Here is an 18,779-nt window from a genome sequence, read left to right on the forward strand (position 1 = left end):
CTAAAGATCTTAGAAAAACTAAAGAGAAATAATTCAACTATAAGACGAACAACAGATCAAGTCACAAAGTGTGCCAATGCTTACTCTAGGACTCAGATAATTTGTCCAACTTATTCTTTGATCTCGTGAAAAAAATTTGCTGCAAGTATCTCGTAACTGATCTGGATCTGCAGAATCTTCGGGTTCAGAAGTATTAAGAGGAGCTTCAAAAGGGTGCCTAAAAATATTAAACCAAATATAAAAAATATTAAAATCGATTCTTTTAAGGTTAACATATTCGAAGATATTACGTTAAGCGACTTCAAATTAAAATAAAATAAGGAGTTAGCAACTTTAAAGAAAAAAAATTTCTCTGGATATTTTTTTTTTTTTTTTAAAAATAACTCATATGTTTTATTAATTAGAAGATAATGAAAAGAAAGATCACAACACTTTATTAGAAAGTCATTTTGATTATAGCCAAAATATACATTTTGAAATAAAAAGCATGGAAACTTATTAAAAGCTTTGCACAAACAATAAATATGCTAGATTTATAAATTACTTTTAAATTTTAATTCTTGAAGCAGCAAATCACAATGTTTCAGTCAAACAACAAATTTTGTTAGTGTATTTTTTTTTTAATTTGAATAACTAGTAGAAAATCAACATTGCAGTGAGCCAGCCCTCTTTGATCTACAACATTCATCAAATGACCATATCTGCAAAGGTTTGAAGTTTGACTGAACAGAATTCTTGCCCAATAATTTAAGCAACTGCCTCAAACAATCGCCTGCTGAAAATGACCGTTTTCTTTTTGAAAAAATTCTTCCCTTTTGTCACTTTGCAATAGAATCAGCTGACAGCACTCAAGAAAAAAAAAATATCAAGCATTATCAAAAAACAGAAAACCAGAAATATTCCAACTATAGGGGGAAAAATCCAAAATCAGAGATCCAAGGAAAAATATTGTGCTTTTATTATGAGGCCCCCTTTTCTATATTGTGCTAGCGGCTCTATCTATTTTTGCTAATAGGTCTACAAAATAAGTTTAAATCTTATTTTTTCATTCCAGGCTCCTTTTCAGTCCAAGCTACATTGCTCGGGTAACCTCCAGCCCATGTAGGGACCATGCATACAACACTTATGTTTGGCAAAGTTAAGTGCAACAATGACGTACCTATGGGTTTTAGCGCCCCCTTCCCTTCAGTTTGTAACAATTCAATCAAAATTCAACAAACTTAATAATGTTAACGATTCATTAAAAACATAAAAAGTGTTCGTTCTCAACCAAACTATGGGAGCTTTCTTCAACTCAATTTATACCAATGCATTTTTTTTTCAAAAGGACATTAATTTTGATTTTGTAATATTTTTTAAATGAAAATGGCAGAAGAATAGTAAGTGTAAATAAACATCATTTATGCATTTTCTAAGAGCAAAAAAGAAAAAAAAATACAGAATATGTAAAATAAAAGATGAAACATTTACAACAATTCTATTATGATTGAAAAATTATAAGAAGTATAAAAAGTAAAATTTTACTCGGGGGCTCTATTTCAGACACAGCCGTGGCAAGGGCAAGACAGGTGTGTGTATGTATATGGGGAGGGGAGAGCTTTGAGGACCATAAATTTTTTCAAACGCATATATGATTAGGAGGGATGGAGAGTGGATTCGGCTTCTGGTTTTGGAGAGAGAAGAGCATCACTACTGGACCTAGATTGAAGTATTAACAATATGAACCTAAGCGTGTTTTAAGCATTTACTCTGAAATAGGGGGGGGGGGGGTTTCCCCCAAATTTTTTTTGAAATTGTAGTCTTAAAAATGCAGTTTTAGCTAATCTTAGGTAATGTTAGGCCTTGAAGGAGAAGTTTGGGTGCCCTTCCCCGGTAAATTTTTGAAAGTAAAACTCTAAAAATGCAGTTACGGGGATTCTCCCCCTAGAAAGTTTTTGAATTATAGTTAGAGAGATGCAGTTTTAGTTGACATCCAGGTGATGTTAGGAGGAGCAGAGACTAAAGGCATTTTCCGGAAACTTGTCGAATTGGAGCTCCGAAAACATAATTTTAGCGAACCTTCAGTGAGGTTAGAGGAGGTATTTTTGAACCTTAGAAACTTTTTGAAATTGAAGTCAGAATTTAAGTTAAATTTTATGCTGTTTGCGAGCGGAGGGAGGGCGCTCCCTTGGAATAGATTTGAAGTTGTCACTTAAAAAACTCAGTTTTGTACAATCTTTAGTAATGTTTCTAGGGGGAGAATATATTTTATTTTTTCTGAAAAATGTTTCAAAATATTTATTTTCATCGAGAGTTAAAACACTGCCACTTTCCCAAAAAAGAGGGATAATTTGGGGCGGAAAGTCGTCCCGCTCTCCTCCTAGATATACCACTGTTGTGTAGTTGTATTAAGCTAAACCAATGCTCCATACACAAATATAAAACATTTTTTGGGGGTAATCTTGGCAAATTGCTGCCCTTCTTGCTGTCTCGCTCTTGGCTAGAGCCACTCCTGCTACCACCTTAGTATGCCACTGCTTTCCAAGCCTTGAGTATTTTGTTCTGAATACTATTTTTGTTCCTGTTGATGAAAAAGGTTTACTGAAAGATATCAGAGCTTCTTCTTTTTTTAAAAATATAAATAGTTGTAGCAATAATATGTTATACAAGTATTGTATATATATATATAAAAAAATATGCACATAATATTGACTAGGGATCGCCCACAAAGAATATCATGCTTTGGGAAGAGGGGATTTATGAAACTGTGACAAGGGGGTGATGGTAACAAGATGTGTGACATTACACACTTAGTAGTAATTAAAGCCTTTTTTGTAACAAAATGTATAGATAATATAATGTACCATGTGACAGGGGAAGAATGGGGGTAATGTGAAGAGTGACACTTTGAAACAAAGGAGGAGGGGTCAAATATGCTGGGAAAAAGTGTCACATCATTTAAAGGCTGCCCCTTTGTTAATTTCTTGAATTAAAAAGGAAGTAATAAATAGCAAATTTTTAAAAATATACAAGTAAATTACCGTTCTGATTGAGATTGATATCCTCGGTAGTGGTGACTATGTTCAGTTGGACGAGAAGCAGTGAGAGCAATGCTGTTACCACCAAATGCTGAAGTTGAAATGTAGCTCATGCGTTGGTCATGGGCAGATGAGGAGCCGACATTATGCAATACACTGCCAAAACTTTTTGGTCTATGTGAAAGCTATAATCGATGACAAAAGGGATAATTACATTTGATAGTTTTCAGTTTCAAAACAAGCAAAATACTGCTAATTAAAATAATTATATTAAAGAAAATTTTCTTACTTCATTTGAGCTTTGGAAACCCCAGGAAGGAGTTGATGAGTGAGTCCCACGCTTCCCATCTAATGATACAGAACTTTTTTCTACTTCTACAGATTCCTATAAGTAAGCAACAGAAATTTACTCTAAATTTCATGCAATGAAAACTAAGGAGTCAGTTTCAAGACGATCATTTGAGTCAGTTACTGCTGTGTTCAAGACAAATAAATAAATAAAACACCTTAAAAAATGAATGAATAATAATTTGCTAAAACTTGAGGGGAAAAAAGAATAAACACAAGAAACAAAAATATAAAGCATAATTGAGTTTATATTAATACACATTTCCCATAAATGTCAAACAACGTTGAAATAAAAACTTCATACATGGTGAAAATATATATGATTTATACCATTGATTACAAAACTCTTACTTTTGTAGATGATTGAGTCAATAGTGAACGTAGCTTGCGTTGAAGGGAAGACAATTTTTCACCAACAAGTTTACCACCAGTCTGCAATGGAACAAAAAGGGTTGAAAACATGGGAGGATACTAAAAGCTTATTTTTACCTTTTTATGTGTATTGCAAAAAATCAGCATTCACGTCTACTTCTAAAAAAGCATTTGTTTTGCCGTTAACATAGACTAGAACTTAATTTTCCAAACAGCACTTGGTAGATAGCTACATATTTTTCATTAAGACTTGTTTAAAAAATATCTTCTTTAAAATATGCTGTTATACTTTGTATGAATGTTAGAAAATGTTTTTTATTCCTCGTTTTTGAAGAAGCAACTTGCTTCAGAAATTTTGGGTTATTGAAATTAATTAAAAAACCTTCATTTCTTGTAAGTTATATCTCATCAAAAACAAACCTGTTGTAAAAATTTCTCCGCCAAGAAAACCTTTAACTTTTCCGCACAAAAAAGAAAACCTGCATCTTAAACCCAAAAACTATCAGTCATAAAAAGTTATGATATGTAGTTTGCCCGCCAAGTATCTGCCAAACTATCATCCTCCCTCTTCTCCTTTTTCATCACAGCTACTTCCATTAGAACCTCCTCCCACCTTCAACTCCTCAGAAATATGGATAGAACTTTTAAATTGTTTATCTTGTTTGGTGGGAAGCTTTTTGCTTACCAAGCAACCACTTCACTTTGAAAAGCTTCCCGCCAAACAAGATAAACAATTTAAAAGATTTACAACAATTTTTAGATGTATTTAGGTAAGTTACACAGACAGTTTTCCTAAAAAGTCTCACAATTGGAAATTAAAAGTTAAATATTTAAAAGAGAATATGTCCTCTGATACAAAACAATTAACTATATAATGCTTGATATACTATAGGATTATACTGTACAATAATATAACTAAGCAGTTACCTTATGTTCCTGAACCCAAGCATGAGTTCTTGTTCCTAAATGGTCAGGCCTCTCTCGATGGTGGGTGATCTGAGATGCATAGTGAGGTTCCTGCAAGAAGTATAATCTTTAATTGAATGGGTCCCTAGAAAAAGGACATGCTACAAATAAAAAATTTAATTTTTAATTTGTAAAATTTTCCCTTCTTCTACGGCATATGTTACAGTGGTACCCCCCCTCCCAATCAATTATATAACTGTATGTCTACATCTTTGTATATATATATATGAGTGGGCCAGTGGCAAGTGTTTATTTCTGAGCTTTTGGTCCACTAACTGCTTAGTTCACTGCACACCGGTTTTCAAGTAGATATAGGCATCGTTCCTATGAGTCATATCAGCAAAAACCTTTTTAAAACTATTCAATCTTTTTACAACACTTTCAGGATATTTTTGCTAAGCGATCTTTTCTGAAAAACTTGTTTAAAAATTTCAATTTCAGGCTACATTTTGAGACGTTAAGTTAGGAGGTGGGTGCCCTCCTTCGGACACTTTTTGAAATTGAAGGTATAAAAATACATCTTTAGACAATGTTTGATGATGCCTAGAGAAGGATATTAAGCTTTTGTATCCTGTTGTACCTAATTGATTTAGAGTCACATCTGCCCATCTTTCTTCAAGTGTTTATATCAAATTTCAACGAAAGCAATACAGAAATAGGTGAATTTGCCACCAAGGACTAGAGCTCTGGCTTGCTCCCCCTAGATCCAGCCCGGAATTATTCACTACCGGTTATTTTTCGGGTTACAAATTTATAACTTTTATTAATTTAATTATTTCCATTCATGCTGGCTTTAAGAAATTCCTTTCTGGTGATTTCTACAACATTTTACACTTGCAAACATAAAGAAAGAAGATGATGATGAAGAAAGGGGCATCGTAAGAATAGGGTGCACCAGAATTTGTCCTGGGGGACAAGTCTATTCTGGCAGCAACTGCGGAGCAGCACCCCACCTCTCGAAAACAAGGCATTATGTTTTGGGGCACTATTGCGTATGATGCCACGTGACCTCTAGATCATATTCAGGGCACTATGATGGCCAAACAATATGTGTAGAATGTGCTGTGGCCGGAGGCAATCCTTTACCTTTAGGTGGTGCCCAATGCAATTTTCCAGCAGGATAACGCCTGAGCACACAGTATCGCACCTACCAACATGCTCTACAAGGTGCACAGATGCTTCTGTGGCCACTGTACTCTCCTGATCTGTCACCAATCGAACATGTGTGGGATGTGATTGGACGCCGCTTGCAAACTCTGTCAATGCCTCATTCAGAGGATGAACTTTGGCAAATGCTTGACAGGGAATGAACAGCCATCACTCAGGACATCATCTGTCCTCCTACTGACTCTGTACCTAGACAGGTTTCTTTGTGCATCGTTGTTCAGGGTAGTCCTACTTATCTTACTGAGTCGATGCCGTCCTCATTAAGTTATCTGAATATAGGTTTGAAATAAAAATTGCTTATTGCTCCTTGCTGTCTCTGTCTTAAATTTTATCCCTTCTGGACCACTCTTTCTTGGTGTTGCATTTTTGATGTTGAGCAGCGTATATATATGTGTAAAAACAAATAGAAGTTAGATGTGAATTCTTTAAATCAAAAATTTTAATGCTCACCACAACTGTCCTTGGTTGAGGTGCAGCAGAGTTGATGCAAACATCAGGATAATGATTTGAATCACTATGAGCAGGAGGAACAGGAGGTTCTCTGTAAGTAGGAGGACCTTGGAATGGCTTTGGAGGTAGAGCAGGTTTGTTATCAGGACAAGGATTCGCTAATGTAAAAGAAATTGAGAACTATAAATCAAGAAGGAATGCACAAATACTGAAGCTTGAGACAACCATTTTTAAACTAGTTTGCCAACATAAAAAATAATGCATACATATGATGATACATACATGATTATTATTCAACTTCAATTTTTTAGATCCAAAAAATAGTACATGGAATTGGCTTGATTCTCTAGGGTATTTCTTCTCAACATGCCATAATTCAAAGGATTGACTGAGCACGATTACTGGGCTAGTGCTGTTTTGAGTGTTTTGCTCATTTTTAAAAGAACAATAATCTCTAATGAGCTAAAAGTTTTTTCAGAGCACTTTTCCACCTCAAACCACATGCATGAGTTGTTTGTGCCTTTCCCAACTATTTTATAACTGTAATATCATATGTCCAAAGCTTAGGGTAACGTGACAAACCTAAAGAAATATGATATTTGAAGAAAATTTAAGGAAATATGATCCAAGGTGCTGGTTGTGGCATTGAAAAATTTAGGAGAGGGGGGGGGGGATTTCAAAGGGTTTGATCTTATTTGGAGGGAGGGGGACTCCACAGCATATGAGGGGTGCGCCAGTACCCTGGGGGGGGGTAGCCCTGCATAGCTGATAGTTTTTAACATAGGTGTAATGCTGGCCCCTCTCACAAAACCTTCTGGATTTTATATACACTGGGTAAGTAAGATAATATTAATATTGTTAACTGTTAGGTTAAATCCTTATTTAACTCTAGTAACAGTTTCATTAACAATTCCCCTCTTTTTCTGTTTGTAATTACATCTATATGAAAATGTTCATATTTAGTATTACAACAAACTTGATCATTAACATATTTTTGAAGTAAATTTTAAGCAAACACAGCATTGATAATGTAGAGCTCACCGTTTTCTGTTGCACTTGATTGAGCTTGATCTGGTGTAGGAGAATATAAAGAACATGACTGAGGCACTTCTGGAAAATTACTGTAACTAATGTCAGGATTCGAACATTCCTGTATAATCAAAAGAAGAAAACAAATATTAATTTTATAATAATATATTAAACAGTTAGATCTTTTATGGTAAAACAAATTTTAATCAAATAAGGTCATCTGAGCAGTAAATGAATACTTCAGGTATACAATTTAATTTTCAGAACTTCACAATACCATTAAAGATTAGTATTTGATACATAACATTTATTGATATGTGTAAATATTAACACTGAACTGGGAGAACTTTTATCTTTTATGAGTCTGCTTCAGGTGTTTTGGGTCGTTTAAATGAAAAAAAGGGCAGCAACATAGTAAACAAACACATTTTATCTGTGGACAAACATTTTCTTGTTCTTTTCTTCTTGGAATTGTAGGGAAGGAATTTTTCTAAATATTAGGTATTCTTTAAAACAGGGGTCCCAAAACGTTTTATCCAATGGACTATTTTTGAAAACTTTTCAAGACTTGCGGTTCAATGCTCAAACAAAATTGTAGTTCAGAATCACAGATAAATTTCTGTATTTGATCTAATTGACTCATGTAATATGAACATTTCAAATGAAGCATTGTTGTGGCATTGCTACAGTTTAAAAACATTATTCAAGTTCTACATCAAAACTTCAGTTCGCATCCTCCAAAGCCCAACTGATCAGCATGGGAAGAAAAAATGATATCCTCTCTTAGCATCTGAACTACCATTCATTAATCACTGGGTTGTTAAAACATTAAATAATCAAAATTACTCTAAAATTGTTTTCTGTAATTACTAGAGATGAAAACGGTCGGAAAAAAATCGGAAAATTTCAGGAAAAACCTTTTTTCCCCCCGAAGGAGTTTATTTTCGCTCCGGAAAAATTGAAAAATTATTATTTTCAACTATTCAGGAAGCTTTTATTGAAATTTTCAGCAAAAGTGATTAGAAATTTCTCATACTTAAATTCTGATGCAATTTCCTCCCCACCCCCTCTTTGTATTTTAAAATACTGTCTAACTTTGATAATGCAAGTTGTTGTATGAGAATATAATTTACATATGGATTTAAAAAAAACATTTAATACCTTTTGCAAAAAAAATTAAACCAATATCCTTAGTGAGGAATTTATTTTCCTTCTTCATAAAACTTCATAATTTTAATCACAGAACTATGTTTTTGCTGACTGTGCAAACCAAATGTACAGAATGCAGCATAAAAACCCGGCAAGCAATTTTCCTCGTAACTTTATTAAAAATAAATACATTAACAAATCATAAAAATAATAATATGAGAAGACCTTTAGCAATCAATAAATAAATTGGTTTCAAACTAGCCGCCTTTTGAAGTAATACAGAGGTGCAACTGCTAATTGAAATTTTTATTCAAAGGCCGCCAGTCCTCTAATCAATCCTACTCCCTATAAAGTAATTGGTTTAAAGAGTTCAAACTTATGTGTAGTTTAGGGTAGACCTTTGACTCTAAAACAGGTCATGCAGTGTAATAAATGGGATTGAGGTCTAACGAGTAAAGCGTCCACTCTAAAGCCTTGCCTTTTGGATGGAGGTTCAATGGCTTTCACTCTATTTTTTTTAGAAAAATCAATCGGGGGCAATTTCAAAAAGTCCCATTCCTTTCATTACACTAACGTCAACAAATATAGTCTTTTATGGCGTTTTTAAGATTTCAAATTCTAAAAATCTCAGAGACCCCTCTAATTTTTCCTCCTGGTAGCATCACCAGAGACTGTCTAAAATTGCATTCTTAGGACTACAATTCCAAAAAATTCCGGACCCCCCCCTCACCCCCTTACTAGAAGTGAGAATTTTTTAAGAGTGGCAACCTAAAACAATTTTTTGGTTGCACCATTGGGTGACAGTATGGAGTTCTTGGACCACCTTGAAAAAAATGAGAAGATAAGGGCACTGTTGCTCCCCCCCCCCCAAAATGAAATTACAAAAAAATGGGGGGAAGGGGGACTAATCTTGGTTAAATGGGCTCCCTCCGAAATAAAAACATACACATACCACTGGTAAGTATGAACTGGTTGAAATGTAAATCAGTGAAAGGTATCTCTTCCAGCGAGGATTGGCGGCCCGTCTCAAACGTTTCTGGTATCTTTGGAGTTACACGATTGCCTGAACTTTTTGGAACTCGTAAAACTTGAGCTGTTTTTGCCTTTGTCGCCCTTATCAGTCACAAATTCCCCTCATGTTATAAACAACTTCTCTAGTGGAAACCTAAGAATTTCATTGAACTCACTTTTGTAAATCTGAAGATTAATTGAAATGTTCACTGTTCGTTCTGGTACACTTTCCGGACATCAACTATCATTTTCAAGCCACTTAAGCAGCATACCGGATCAAATACTGTTTGCTGAGGCACAACAAGCAAACAAACTGTCTTTCTACTGGGTTAAACAACTTTAAAATAGCAGGTCTTTTGCTTTAAATTGTAAGAAAACCGAAAAACAATACATAAACTAGGAGATATATTGTAAATTATTTTCTAATAAAGTGAGAGACAAAAATAAATATGACACTCATTAAAATGAAATTACTTTACTTCCATTCGATGATGCAATCTTTATCCGAGGGTTTTTTTTTTTTCCGTATCCTGTATACTGCTGTGCTAAGCACAAAAATAGAATCTGCAGTTGAGCTCAAGCTGAGATATTGTGTTTTGAAGTTTGGTTCTTGCATACATGTGTGTGTGTGATTCAAATATCTTTTTTTTTTCCAGAATTTTTTTACAAAATAGTTCCTGATCAAATGACTCTAAAATGCAATACAAAATAGAGTAAAACTTGGTTATAATAACTCAGTTTTGTTCAAAAGTGCAGGTATGACGACAGCGTTGCCACTGTAGCTCTAACAAATGTATTAACGCGAAAAAGATGAAGAATAAAAATTCTTTAAATATTAAAAAAACATTAAAATAATTTAAATTCTTAAAAATGATCTCAATGGTTCAAAACCAAAAGAAATCAATTAAAATAGCTGCTTGAGACAAATCTCATCAGCAGTGGAAATCACAAATACAAAGTTCCAGAACAACATTGCACTCATAAGTGGATGATTAGGCATATGCATTAAAAAATCCAGTAGACAATGAAGAGGCAGCTAATGAAACATTAAGTGCACTAAAAAAGTGTCGCTTTTGAATTATAAATGTAAAGCAAGTAGAGTTGGCTCTCTGTTTAACGACGCTCTATTTAACGACTCTCTCTATTTAATGACGGCTTTTCACGGTCCCAGATGTCATGTTAAAAGCATTCATTGTCATGTTAAAAGCATTATATTTAAGAAGGCTTTCTACTTAAGGATGATTTTTTCTGGTCCCTTGAAAGTCGTTAAACAGAGAGTCAACTGTATAAAATTCTCTTTAAGAATTAAGGTAACTTTGTGAACAATGGGGAGAAAAAAATATTATTTCAAACACTTTTATAGACAGTTTCAAGAATTAAATCTTTGTGATCTGAATAAAAATGGGGTTGTCAATAGTTTCATATAGTATCTTCAATACTAAAAGCAAGCAATCAACACAAAACATGAATTATTAAATTACGACTATGGAATAAATAACAGTAATAAAATTAAAGTTTCAATAGCGAATTTTATTCTTAGAAGTAAGACAGAGTGTTGTGAAATGGGCATATGCCGAGTTCCATGTATGAACGAAATTTCGTAGAGTTGACCTTGTAATTAAGGATACTAGGAAGCAGAAAACAAAATTTCAATCAACATTAATTAATATGCATCATTAAAATGCACCAATTTTCAAAAATTGCACATGCGTGTTTTTGGATGTTGTTAATTTATGTTGTCTTTTTGATAAACTCTAAAATAAAAGCAACAGCTGACAAAAACTACAATTCAAAAACAAAGTTTACAAAAATAACAAAATTGCAAAAACATTTTTTTTACACACTTGTATGATGACCTTACCGATCTTAAATATGTGCAATACATTTCGTTTACTCTATTTTTGAACGTTTATTTTAAAATACAGACACAAAAAAGAAGGTGGCATATATGCAGGCTTCCAACTTTTTTTTTTTTTTCAATTGTAGGGAAAAGGGGGGGGGGGCAGAAGACTTATGCCCAAGTACATGGGCTAATCTAACTTAATAATTTTACTCATATGTTTTGCTTATTATATGCAATTTAATTAATTTTTTTTAAACAAGATAATGCTAAAATAGCAAATTTAAATAATATTTAAACTTCAACTGAAATAATGAATAAAAATATGTTTTTCATTCAAAATTATCTCATTCAATTTTTGGATTGTACATCACGAGACATTTATTACTTGTATACAAAAATTTATATATTTGAAATAAAACTAGTCTTAATTAATGCCTTTAAACTAAATGTATAATTTCTATAAAAGCAATGTGAATAAATAAATTCAAATTATAGTCATTTAAAAAATAGATAAAATAATTAAGAAAAAAAACCCACAAAAAATAATAAATTTTTATGAAACAAATACTAATTTTGAACTTTTAGTTTTTAAACAAAAATATCCTAAACTAACCAATTGAGTAATATCTATGCTTAAGCTATAGCACGTATTAAGAAAACATGATTAAAAAAGAAGAAAAAAGTAACCACATTCTTCATTTAAATTAAGTAAACGGTGTGAAATAGTTTAGTTCCCCATTGATGGATTAATTGAGTTTGTTTTCAAATTAGGGCAGAAACAAATACAAATCTGTAAGTTTTAAACAACATAAAACTTGCTTTACTAATGAAAAAAAAAAAAAGAAAGAAAGAAAAAAGAACCTTTTTATTTCTTAAAGAATCTTTTTTTCCCCCCGTTCCTAATTCATTAAGATTCTGATATCTCAAAAAAATGAAGGGAAAAATAATAACTTACACAAAAAAATTGTATTTGATAACTTATAAATACTTTAGCTTAGGAGACATCCTTGTACGACACTGGTCCTTTTAGGAGAAAAGAATGTTTCCCAGGAAGGGGTGAACAACCCCACTAGTATGTGCTTACATATTATGAATATGCTAAGCCAAGGAGGCTCGTAAGTGGGGGGAGGGGGGGGGGGGGCAACTGCCCTTGGAAGTGAGGCTTCCAAAAGTAAAGGGGCCTTACTCACTCACAGTTAAAAATTAATGATCGATTGACAAATGATTTTTCACAGGGTGGGTTGATTTATTTTACGAAAGTAAAAACTAAAAATTCCAAACAAATGTTGGAATTTTCTCATGTTATTTTATAAGAACGGGAATTTGAATCGGAAGGGGAAGACTACGGTGGACATTCGTCCCAATATTTTTTGCCATATTCCATATTTTTTGAACTCATTTACTCAGTAATGTTAAAAACCAAAAATATAGCCCAATTATATATATATATATATATATATATATATATATATATATATATATATATATATATATATATATATATATATATATATATATATATATATATATATATATATAAAATGAAAAAAAAAAAGGTTTCGGCGTCCTCGTCTCCTAACCTAACTCCTCTTGCTTCTTTTGACCCCCACTTTTTTGGTGCTAAAAGCCGCCTATGTGGTATGTTATTTCATAAACAAAATAAATAATTCAAATGAAAAGAAAATCTCTAAGATTTTATTCCCTAACTACGCAAAAAGACTTTTCCAGAAAAGCAATATTTTTACTACTTAGGTAGTTTAAAATTTAAAGCAAAAATTTTTCACCTTTTATACAAAAAAGTAAAATAAATAAATGAAATAAAAACGCGTGATATACCGAATGAGCAAAATAACGAGGTGCAGTATAAAGGGGTATTTACTCTATTCAAATGTGTACCAGCTGAAAACGCAAAGTATGCGGCATTCAGCTATGACATTCACAAAAGAAATACCGCTTTGCTTTCATCTGTCAACTAAACCTCAGCACCATTCGTCAAAAGCCGTGCACATTTTTAAACACACAATATTTTTTTTTTATTGTTACACTAGATACATCAAAATATCTGGATCTCCCCTCGTAAATCGCGACGGGAAAGCCCTCAAATGGGTATCACGTGAAGCCAAGATAGCTCCACCTGGACTTTCTTCTCACGAAAAAGGTGGGAAAAAAACGGTCTGCTGGTGACGCGTGGTACGGGGCATCCGGTGTAGAACACAAGGTCACCTGCCGCCCAAAGACACCCCTCTACCGATAACCCTATTCCTAGGAAAAATAGATTTGAAGTTGCTCTGTGCAATACCACGGAGCAAATCCCACACGGCATCCCAGACGGAGCTGAGAGGTCCCATCCGCCATTTTAAGCCATCCATTTTTCTTTCTTTTTTATTTATTTTCTTTCCGTTCGTACCATGCTAAGGGAAGATGATAACCTAGCCGAGAAAAAATAGTGGCAATGCGGAAATTGCTGTATTAATTTATATGCGAAAAATTTAGAAGCATGCAAATGCTTTGCTTTAAAAATAAACAAATGTTTTCAACTTCGTTTCGATTTATTAGGGGTAAACAGAAATATAGATGAACCCACACAGCAAAAAGTATCACATATTTTCACATACAACCAGTTCTTTATTTGCAAGTAGCTCAAATCCACCACATGATTGTTGCAGTGCTGGATCTTCGATTTTTCCGAGCAGGGGCAAATCTTGAAACTGCCGCCACTACCCATCTTCTTTTGAATTTTCATATCGAGTTCCAACGGCAAAACACCCCACAGAAATCGGGTGAATTAGCCACCCCCTGGAAGTTACCGCCTCGGGGCAAGGGCCCCAGCTTGCTCCCCCTAGATCCGGCACTGGATTGTTGGCATTCGTCTGCGGACGAATTTAAACCAAAACGGATTGAAAACAAGAGAAATCAGGGACGCTAAAAGCAAACATTGCCGAAACAAGTTTTCTTAATGAAGCACCGTAGTTTGTTAACAATTTTGTAAGTAGCGTGTTCATAAAATATGGTTTTTGTAGTTTGCAGAGTGCAAATAATCGTGCGCGTGTGTGAGGTGGACTACACTTCTAATTTTGCAAGGGTGCCCACTTGGGGGAAGGAAGGGGGTCAGGGCCCGACTAACTGAAAGTGAGGCCCTAGGCCCTTTAATTTCGAGGCTCCCTAAATACTCTTATAACCTGGTCCGAATGCATTTTTGGGGGCGCCTTTGTCAATCACAGAACTATGTAAATCATTTATCAAGTCCAATCATAAGTCCCCTTCGGGGCACCTTATGATTGTGACACGGTAAACTTGCTACTGGCAGAAATTCTTCTTTAAGAAAGTTCTCTTCCAACTAAAAAGTCATTATTTTTTAATTATTACTTTAAAAATGCATGTATTTTTTGCATTGTTGTAATGCTATGTATAATTCTTTAAGTAATTTGAGGCCCCTTAGGAGTATGGGGCCCCAGGCCCAGTTGGCCTGTGCGGTCAGGCCCTGAAGGGGGTGTCACGAATTGAACTTTTTATGGGGTGTTTGTAGGGGTATTTTCCCCTTTTTTAAGGGTCTTTTTGTGTGGGAGTGGGTGTACCATTGTTCTTGGGGGAGATGGGCACCTCTGAATTTTGTATGAACTTTTACATACTACACGGAATTCGGGCGTTACACATATGAAAATAAATTAAGAAGAATATTTGTTCCCTCACTTCTTTCATAGAACTTTTCTCTGTACAACATTACTGGGACATAAAAAACAATAACAGGTGCTGTTGGGAAAAGATAGGGATTTCTACTAGCAATAAATCCATCTCTCACTATGAAATTATGAAAATTTTAGTGGAAAGATCAAGATTTAAAAAAAGAGGTGAAGGAGTCAGAAAGTGTTGAGTTTACTGACAGTCGTTTACTACTTCGTTCAACAGATTTTGCGCGAAAAATAATCAATTTTGGAGTAACACACAGGAGGGGATTAAAAGGAATGCAGGGAAAATGGTTCCACAATGAATAGGACGATGACTCGAGGGAAAAAAAAGGGATGGAGGGAGGGGGGAGTAACTTAAATACATAATAGAGATGGGCAATATCGTTCTTTTAAATGATCCGTGTTCATCAAAGGACTGTACATTTTTCTAACCCGTACATTAAACTCGTTCATTTGAACGACTTCGTTCATTCAAAAAGGTGACACATTTGCGAAAGTTACTCACGTGCATCAAAACTGTTTCATTGGATCAGAAATAGTCTTTTAAGGAAAACCAAGTAAAACTACTTAACAGAATAGAAGTATGCCACTAAAATGAAAAATGAAAAAATATTTTATCTGGTTTAGATGTATAAAGCAATTATAGTTCATTTTAAAAGATATTTCTTGATGACCATGTAAGATATGACATCTGTTATTCATCCCAAAGTCGCAGGCTTGATTCCAACATGGTATAAATTGGATACATTTTATTTAACTTCAAAAAATAAATAAATAAATAAATAAATAAATAAATAAATAAATAAATAAAAATAAAAAAGAAATAAATAAAATTAAATAAAAATAAAATAATTAAGTTGACATGACGTCAGAAATCACTTAAAAAAATCCCCGAATACCGTTCCATGAAACATTTTCTGAGTGAAAGAAAAAGTTAAAACAAGATATTGACTCACGTGGAATAGGGATATTTTTAAATAGGATTATCTTATCTCCTAGTATAGCACGGTCAGAAATTAAAAGAAAAAAAAAACTTTTTTAATGAGTATGTAATAAAAGTTATATCAAAAGAAATTAAAAGAAAATATTTAAAGAAATTTAAATAAAAAAGAGAACTATAAAATAAATGTCATCGTTCAAAAGAACGGCTGTTCATTTTTTAGGAGACCGTACTGCATCGTTCATTTTAAGGATTCGGTCTTTTAGACCCGTTCGTTCATAACCGACACATCCCATAATAAACTATCACGAAATTACTGAAGTGCATCTGATACAATTGACGACTTTTTAATTTTAAAGTGGTTGGTTCACCCGCAAAGACTGCGTTGACATACCTTCCCTTAGAGAAGAAAAGAGTTGAAACCAAAAATGGCCGCACTTCGCACAAGCTCGCCCTTTCAAAATCGACTCAACAGGAAATGCCATCTCCTATCAGTGATTAGAATCTCAAGATTAATATCTCATACTCGGCAAGAGAGCTAGTGAGTGGCATTGTTCAGTCTCCCATTCAAATTGTGTATTATGGCATCAGAGTTATTTTTGTTTTTTCAAATTGCCCACTCAATTTGATGTTATTAAAGAGACTCTTCGCCAAACGCCAAATCCCCCTCCCCCCAAAAAATAGAGATACAGTCAGGTACCGTTAATGCGTTTGTCTTTTATACGTTTTTACCATTTAAAAATTGGTCACTGCAGAGTCCAATAAACGTACACCTATACCTATATATAACGTATACGTTTTTTTCATTCATACGTTTTTTTCATGCAGTCCCTTCAAAAACGTATAAACGGTGTTTTACTGTATTTCACAAAGCTACATTTTCAACTGTGTTTTCAAGCACTTAGCAATCAACATGCGCGTATTTAGTAGTTGTAGTTATAGCCGATAAAGATATCAGCAACAAAACCTTTCTTGCCACCAAAGCATCAGGGCGTACGAAATTAGGGGGATATTCCTCTTTCAGGACTTATGTATTTATACATTCATTGAAATTGTATCCAACATCTCGTACAAGACTGGAACTTCCATTAAAAGTAACGATATTGATAGTGCACATACATCGTACCTACATATACTCCTTTACACAGCCTTAGTCTTTATAACATCCTTTGTACAGAAATGATGGTGGATTAGACATTAGAGGAAGCCTTAAAACATAGAATATTTTATTACTTAGTTAGGGCGGGCTAGTTCCAGGTAGTGTTGCAAGAGGTCCTTTTTAACCGACTTCAAAAAAGGAGGTTAATGATTTCGTATTGCGGCTTTTTATGCGTGTTTTCGAATTATTCCAACACTACTGGACCGATTTGAAAAACATTTTTTGTTTGGAAGGGTATACTTCCCAGATGGTCGCATTGTAATTTGGTCTGGATCTGATAAGGGGTCTCGGAGAAATCCAAGAAACTTTAAATTTCATACGTCATGGTCACGTGGTGTTGCTGTGATCGGTGTATTTTCACACCTAAGGTTTTGGCTTTCTCTTGAACGATACTACTTTAATAGTTGAATCAATTACCTTAATATTTCATTTACTAATAAATAACTTTATTTAGGCACTAAAATATAAAAGTTCTTTATTTAATATTCCAGTTTTTAAATTTATTAGTGTTCAATTGAGGGGAATTGAATACATAACACCCCTCCCCCACGATTTAATTTATATTCTTTAATAATATACATTATAACTGTGTATGATTTCTGAAGTTTGACCAGTATTCTAGATTTAGTATTTCACGATGCCGCCAGTTCAATTTGAAATTAGGGTTACATTAATTAGCAGGCTTCAAAAAAAGGAGGAGGTTCTGAACTCGTCGGATTTGTTTTTCCATTGTACAATGTTCCATAAATACTCGAAGACACCTGTACATAAGGGCGTGCACAGGGAGGGGGGAGGGACACCTGTTGGCCCGGGCCCGAGCCTGAAGGGGACCAATATTTTTATAACTAAGGGTGAAATATAAATGGGTAAACAATATGGAGAGGGGCCCGGAAAAGTCATTTGTGTTGGGCTCTAAAATTTCTGTGCACGCCCCTACCTGTACGGATAAGGAAAATTCTTTTTTTGTTTGAAACGGTATACTTCCTCGGCGGTAATCAAGTTCAGGTTTGATGAAATTGAGGGAACTTCAAATATCAGACTCACATTTAAATCGATTTGTACTTTATTAACTATATGTATATCGTCTCACTTAGTAAACCGGTTTTATGGTTTTTTTTTGTTTAGTGGTGGTTTTGTTTAGGGGTGGTCTAACTTAGATTCCTAATCTTTGATTTACCCTATTTGTTCCTTAGGGAAAAGTTAAGGGTAAAACAATAAATTTCATGCAATTTCCCTCACAAACGATTAAATATAAAACCCATTGATAATTAAACAAAGGCCATAAAACAAAGGTTTATACTTTCTTTACCTATAGTTAAAGAAAGTACTAAAAATATATATTATTAAGAGTAATGATAATGAAAATTTTGAATTAAGGATTCTCTGAAGCAAACATAAAATTCATTCTAGTGGAATTTTTAATCTTAATCTATAGTGGGGCCATGTGAAGAAACATGCGACTTTTATTACCAGTTACATGACACTAATTGCGAAACATAAATTACAATTTAAAATTGAAACGATTTTTTTTTAGTGACTTGTGCATTTGCTTTCGGAAAGCAAACTTTGATAAAGTTGAACAAATGATGAAGACAATTTTTTTTGTACATAGTTACGCATTTGAAAAAGCCTTTCTTCACAG

The 18,779-nt window shown here is 33.9% G+C and overlaps 1 protein-coding gene across 1 annotated transcript in view; it reads right to left on the minus strand.

The window, feature by feature from the left end:
- The window catches only part of LOC129231482 (uncharacterized), a 103,323-nt gene that overhangs the window by 26,042 nt on the left and 58,502 nt on the right, over positions 1 to 18,779 (minus strand). The window contains exons 2-8 of the mRNA XM_054865811.1: positions 7,362 to 7,470; positions 6,321 to 6,478; positions 4,665 to 4,754; positions 3,717 to 3,797; positions 3,307 to 3,402; positions 3,021 to 3,202; positions 85 to 217 (exon numbers count right to left, since the gene is read on the minus strand). Coding sequence (XP_054721786.1) covers positions 85 to 217; positions 3,021 to 3,202; positions 3,307 to 3,402; positions 3,717 to 3,797; positions 4,665 to 4,754; positions 6,321 to 6,478; positions 7,362 to 7,470 — 849 coding nt within the window. The remainder of the gene's footprint in view (positions 1 to 84; positions 218 to 3,020; positions 3,203 to 3,306; positions 3,403 to 3,716; positions 3,798 to 4,664; positions 4,755 to 6,320; positions 6,479 to 7,361; positions 7,471 to 18,779) is intronic.

This window comes from Uloborus diversus, chromosome 10 (genome assembly GCF_026930045.1).
Source record: "Uloborus diversus isolate 005 chromosome 10, Udiv.v.3.1, whole genome shotgun sequence".
Taxonomy (NCBI): domain Eukaryota; kingdom Metazoa; phylum Arthropoda; class Arachnida; order Araneae; family Uloboridae; genus Uloborus; species Uloborus diversus.